Source organism: Cervus canadensis, chromosome 8, assembly GCF_019320065.1.
Source record: "Cervus canadensis isolate Bull #8, Minnesota chromosome 8, ASM1932006v1, whole genome shotgun sequence".
Classification (NCBI taxonomy): Eukaryota; Metazoa; Chordata; class Mammalia; order Artiodactyla; family Cervidae; genus Cervus; species Cervus canadensis.
The window spans coordinates 29,125,461-29,131,460 of record NC_057393.1 but is presented as its reverse complement, the minus strand read 5'-3'; the positions used below and the strand labels follow the sequence as shown (position 1 = coordinate 29,131,460).

At 58.7% G+C, this 6,000-nt stretch overlaps 1 protein-coding gene across 11 annotated transcripts in view; it reads left to right on the top strand.

Annotated features, from left to right (window-relative positions):
- Positions 1-294: 294 nt before the first annotated feature.
- The window catches only part of PAX2 (paired box 2), a 90,173-nt gene continuing 84,467 nt past the window's right edge, over positions 295-6,000 (top strand). For 10 of the 11 annotated variants that reach the window (XM_043477100.1, XM_043477101.1, XM_043477093.1 and 7 more), the window contains exon 1: positions 295-661. In XM_043477100.1, coding sequence (XP_043333035.1) covers positions 637-661 — 25 coding nt within the window. In that variant the 5' untranslated portion in view covers positions 295-636. Of the gene's footprint in view, positions 662-5,579; positions 5,598-6,000 lie in introns of those variants that run through there. The other variant, XM_043477098.1, reaches the window with a different exon arrangement.

Below are 6,000 nucleotides of genomic sequence, written 5' to 3'. Positions count from 1 at the left end.
GAGCAGTTCCACAATGTATTGGCGACAGAGAGTGATTATGTCGCCCAAGAAAGTTGGGGTGCATTTGTAGGACTCTTGGAAACATGTACTGAGACTAAGGCGTGCGTGGCAGGCGGCGGAGCAAGTGCTGGTGGAGAAAGTGGCAGGGGGCGAGCGCTGAGCGTCGTGGAGAAGGGGAACGCACAAAGTTGGGGAGCGCATGAGAGTGAAGACGCCCCTGCGTGTAAGGCTGGAGACTGACGGGAGAGAGTGACAGCGAAGAAGAGGGGGGTGGGGTGAGAGGGTGTGCCGGCGTCTAGGCTGGGGATTCGGTCTCTGGGTGCCTGCGGCAGCGCGGCGGCGGCTTGCCTGCGGCGGGCTCGGGGCCGGGGTGCGTGTGCGCGCGTGTGCGCGGGGCGGAGAGCCTGGGGCTCCTGGGCGCGTGGCTGTGCCTCGGCTCGGCCTGCTGGGTGAGCGCGGGCGCGAGCGGAACGCACAGCCGAGGCGGCGGGCAGCCCAGGTTATCTGAGCCGCTCGGTCTTGGGTGACTGCGCCCAGATCTCAGGGCGGCGGCGGCAAAGGCGAGACGCGCTGTCGGGCCGCAGAGAAGCCGAGAAGCGAGACCCAGGCCCAGACGGCTGCGGCGGGGAGCAGAGCATGGAACAGCGCGCGGGCCGGGCAGGTAAGAGCGAGGAGGACCCTGAGGCGCCACAGGCAAGGGGGTGACTGAAACGCATGGGGGCGGCCAACTGAGGGACTCCACTTCTCTTTTATTTCTGGCGCTTGCCGGGCGGCGTGGCTGGGGACGGGCCCCCCGGGGCCTCTTCCCCACCGCTGAGGCCTCCCGCCTTCTGTCCCAGTGTCCTCTAAACCAACGAAAAACTTTCCACCCAGAAAACGTGAGTTTTACAACTTCTCTTGGTCTCTTTGCAGAATCTGGCCTTTGCTCTCTTGCTGTGCGTTTAGGACTTGGTCTTTCCGCTTTGCTTTCCTTCGGTGTAGAAATATTTTACCCGACTTCCCCCAAGTTGGGAGCACTGGGAAGGTCTTAGTTTCTAGCGGGGATGGAGTGTGGGTGCATGTGCATGTGTGCTAGTGGTGGGGACAGACTGTGTGCACAAGTCTCTGTGCACGTGTGAGGGTCTTGTGTATTTCAGTATGAACCAGAGTGTAAGCACTGGAGTAGATAATGTGTATGGAGAGAAGGTTGCTCCCAAAATAAACAACTCCAGGGAGCCCTGGGACAGGAAGAGGGATGGCAGGCCCCAGGGGACCCGAGTAGGGAAGAGAATGAAGCTGCTTACCCAATGGGCTAAGGCAGTGGAAGGCTGTTCTCTCTCTTTTCCCTCCCCCAGGTGTGCCAACTCAGCTCTGTCTGCCCACTAGGTGTCCTGATGTAGCACAGGGGTGGGAAGCCAGGGACCCAAGTTTAGTTTCAGATTGCCGGGGAGGGAGAGGGTTGGATCAGGTTTCCAAGAGTTTTCAAATAATACCACAGAGGTCAAGGACTAACTCCAGACCTTTTTGCCTCACTCCTCTCCTTCTCCAAATCACCTTCTTGCTCTCCCTCCTCCCCACATCTACCAGCTCAAGCTCTAGTTCTTTCAATTGATTATCCACCCTCAGCACTGCCCTTCCTGTAGCTTCTTGGCCTAGTCCCTTGCCCACCTCCATTCCCTCTTGGGGGCCTTGTCCTCATTGGGGGAATTTGGGCCCCCAGGAGTGTCAACTGTGGCCTCTTGGGCTTTTAGGGATCTGGGCCACCCCTCCGCACCAGAGGTTTAAGTAGGGAGATCAATAGCAAACAGTTGTAATGATCTAATTAATTATGGCAAAATTAAAAGCGAGTACAAAATCAATCTCTGATGGTGTTGAAGATGGAATTCAATTGAGAGCCCATCTGTGCACCCCCTCGACCGTATAAATATGCAGCCCAAGGACAGACCTAATGGCTGGGCCTTCCTGGGAACCTCTCTCCCCCTTTCTTCCCCTCCTGCACAGAGCTTCTCTCTCCCTCTGTCTGAATCTATTTATTTTGCCTCCTACTGCCTCCTGCCCCCACCCCTCCTTCCTTCCCGGTCCTGTCTACTCAGGCTCATGACACTCCCACTTTGCCATTTTCCCTCTTGGAAGGCGGCTCTCACTGCCTCGCAGGCCTGGGGTATGTGGACCTGGCTCCCAGTCCTTGCAAGTCTCCCGGAAGACACAGCCCGACCCACTCCCCAGCGCCTCGGGAAGGAGAAGGCAGAGCGGTGGGGGCATCCTTGGGCACCTCTCTGGGCCCTCATCTCAAGTTTCCTGGCGCTGGGGATACTCCACAAGAGGCGAGGGCGCTTACCCAGGGCCGCCTGCGCCTACCTGCATCTGCCCGACGATCCGTTCTCCCGGCGCGGTCGGCCCGGCGGCCGGGGAAGACCAGCTGCGCACAGCACTCCAATTTTCCCTTCCCTCCTTTCCCCGCTTTGGCCGACGCGGGGATCACATTCCCACCAGCCCAGCCGGGCCTTGGGGAAGGGTAGGAAGGAACTGCGGAGCAGGGCAGGAGGCAGGGCTGGGTCTGAGCACGGAAATGTTTCCCTTCCAAGGCGCCTTCACTCTATTTTCACTGCCCCCCTCCGGTCCCTCGGCCCTCCCCTCTTTTTTGAACACTTCTGGCCGGGGCACAGCACAAACCAGGACTCTGCGTGCCCTAGAGGGCCCCCGGTCCCCTCTCAGACCCATACGGCTGGTTCAAAATTACGCGCAAGAGCGAGCGTGCCTGGCGGACGCCCTGGCTCAACCGCCGCAGACGGGTTTGCGAAGGATGCGGGTTTTATTTACCATCGCTGAGCCTGTCCGGAAACAGCGAAGACCACCAGAAAATAAGCGAGAGAAGGGGTAACTGAAAAGGATCGGCTACCAGGTCAATTGTGGTCTTTGGCCATCGACGCCTCTACTCTCAGAACCATAAAAATAAGTCCTTTATTTAATGACCTTCCTTTACTCCACTGGCCTGACCCAGCAGGTTCTCCGCCTCCCTGTCGCTGGTCCCCTGCCTCTCCCTCCCGCGGCTCTGGGCCCATGCTGAGTTCTCAGGGGTCTTTATGCCCTCCGAGACCCCTCCTACTCCCGCCGCCGGGCCCTCGGGGCCTGGGGGAGACACAGCCTGACGCCTCCTGCCCTCTTTTGCCAGGCCTCCTCACCCCGTTATTAATTGCTGTGTTGACCTGCAGGATTGATTGGCGGCCCCGCTGGAAGAGGCTGAGGAGGCCTTGGCCTCGGTGCAGCCTCGGCTGAGGGCAGAGAGGGGGGAGGAGGAGGTGCTGGGTATGGGTCATGAGCGCCTATCTCAGCCCCGCCTGGGACACAGCTGTTTGCCTAGGCGCTCACTCCACCCGCCTCATACATCTTTCACACCCTCACAACACACACTCACAGGATCCCTTCACCAAGAGGCGTTCAGCCCTCAGGGAGACACATCAGAAATTCTCCATAGATTTAGAAATTGAAAGGGGCTTCCTCCCTGCATCAGCTTCTTCTCTATCTTCGTTATCCGCAGGTCTTAAACTTCCCGACCAGCCTGTTCAGAGATAGCCGGAGTCAACTACTGGGACCTGAGCTTTTTTTCTGTCCGAAATTTATTTGCATCTCCCCCCTCCCGCCCCTCCTCCCAGGAACAGTTGCAGAAAGTTAAGAAACAATCCTGGATGCGAGTAACCCTTAAAGTCTCAGACCAAAGTACTTTCTCTAGGAAGAGTCCGTGCCCCGACTCCAGAGGGATTTGGTTGAGCCTTTTTGCTTCAAGTTAGGTGGACGGACCGCTCTGGACCGCGCAGGATAGAGGGCGGAGGCTTGTGGCAGCCAGGGGTAGGGGTCTGACCCAAAGGCGAAGGCCCTCCCCTCTCCACCCCTCCCCCCTTCCTTAAGCCTTGTCGCGCGCGCGCACAGGCGCGCGCGCATACACAAACACACGACCCCACAGACACAGTAACACCCCGCTGCCCGATTCCAGGCCACAGGCCCTCCGGCTTGAAACCCAAGCGATAGTGAGCCCCCGGGACGTCCCACCTCCAGGGTGGGGTGGGCAAAGGCGACAGGGTCAGACGACCCTCGGCCAGTCCCCAAAGAGACCCCTTTTCCTTGGTACTCTCCCTGTCTCATCAGCCCTTCTCTCCCCACCGTGGTACCCTCTCCCCTCCGCTCCGGTCCTTTGTCTCCGGCCACTTAGCGGCGCCGAGCAGCCGGGCCCCTGCCTGGGCGGCTCTGCCCCTGGCTTCCCTGTTTGGCTGGCGGGGCTCCCCCTGTCTTCCTTACCCGCTCTCGGCTCTGGCGCGTTCTCCGCCTGCTCCTCACGTCCGCACAGCTGCTGGAAGAGGAGGCAGGGAGGGCGGGCGCGCCGCGGACGGATCCGAGAGAGTAGATTTGGTGCTTGCTGCAACTCGGGGAAAACTCACCCGCCCCTCTTCCACTATTCCTCAGCGCCTCGGAGCCGCGCGCCCTCGCCCGCGTTTGGCCCCTTCCTTTCCTTGAACGTTGGCGGTGGCTATTTCACTGCCCTGGTCTGCCCAGCATCTGAAGTTGCGTTCCCCCTGCCTGCACTCCGTTGCCTTTTGGCTTCCCGCATGCTGCCTTCTGTCCCCTTCCTCCGCAGCCCCCTTCCTGGCGGTGGCGGTGGAGGGTGTCGCTGGGGACGTCCGAGGTCCGCCGGCACAATCGCCCTTCACCAGCCAGGTCAGGCTCAGGGCTCAGGGCCTGGCTGAGAAGAGGGTTAATCATTATTCTCCACAGACCCTCAGCCTCACTGGGACTCTCTCACCCTGTGGGAGGAAGTGAAGAGGGCAGATGGCCAGGTGGGCACCTCGGCCTGGCACCAACCAGCCTCCTCGGCCCTTCCAGAGACACGTGCCTGCTCTGGTCCCTCAGCACCTTTCACATCCCTTTCTTTTCCTCCTCTCTCCCTTCTTCCATTCCTCCCCTTGGCCAGGCCTCTCCCCACCAGCTTATCTCCGCTCTGGCTTTTGGCAGGTTGACTGCAGGTCCTGGGAGGAACAACTTTCTTTGTTTGGAACCGAACTGGATGGAATTTCCTTACCCAAGTCTCCACCAGCGGGCCACTTCTTCCCAACCATTTTGGCCCAAAGGGGACCACGCCCGAGGCCACACTTAACCTGGGCTGTTGGAGGGGGGGGGTGGTATTTAACTGATCCTCTGGCAGTTGCAGTGGGGAGAGGGGTGCAGGAAGAAGTGGGAATGGAAGAAAGGCAGAGGGGGAAAAGTAGAGTGATGAACATGGCCAAGGGTGCATTATAACAACGGAAAGAAAAAAGTCTGAAAGGGAGGAACACAGAAAGGAAAGCAGTGAGGAATCCTCTTTACCTTTATAGGGTAGAAGTTGGGTGAGAAACATCACACCCTGCCCTACCTGAGTGCCTAAATCCCCCTCTTCCCTATTTGTTCAGAAAGTTAGGCACTTATTCCTCAATCTACTGTAGACATGTTTGGTTTTTAAAATGCTTTCCTATTGGTTAGCTTCATGGAGAAGCAAGACAGGTGGAATTATCCCTATTTTACAGGCAAGAAAACAGAGGCTCAGAGAGGCAGAGGGACTGTGCCCCTGGAAGCTATTGCTCCTTCCCTGGGTGAGTGGTCCTTCAGCTGTGCAGAGGTCTAGAAGCAGGGGGGAGGGCAGGCTGTGTCCTGGAGTACTAGAGCCTCACTGGGCCTCCTGTGCCCCCCCTCACCGTCTTCTAGCTTGTTCTCTGTTGGACAGAGAATTCATTACCTTACCTTCTACCCTATAGCCTTGCTGGCCCAGTTTCTCCTGGCTTGACAGTTTTTGTGGGTTTTTTTTTCCAGCTCCCTAGTCTGGTGGCCCACTGGCGGCAGCCACCTGGCAGGCCCGTGCCGCTAAGAGGCCGCTTTGGTGGCCAAGTGGCTTGCATTGTCGTTTCTCGTCAAAGGGACTGTGAAGGGCCGGCAGGTCGCTAGGACCTCTTGTGAGGAGAAGCCGGGTTAAAGGAGGAGGGGCCGGGGAGGATAAAG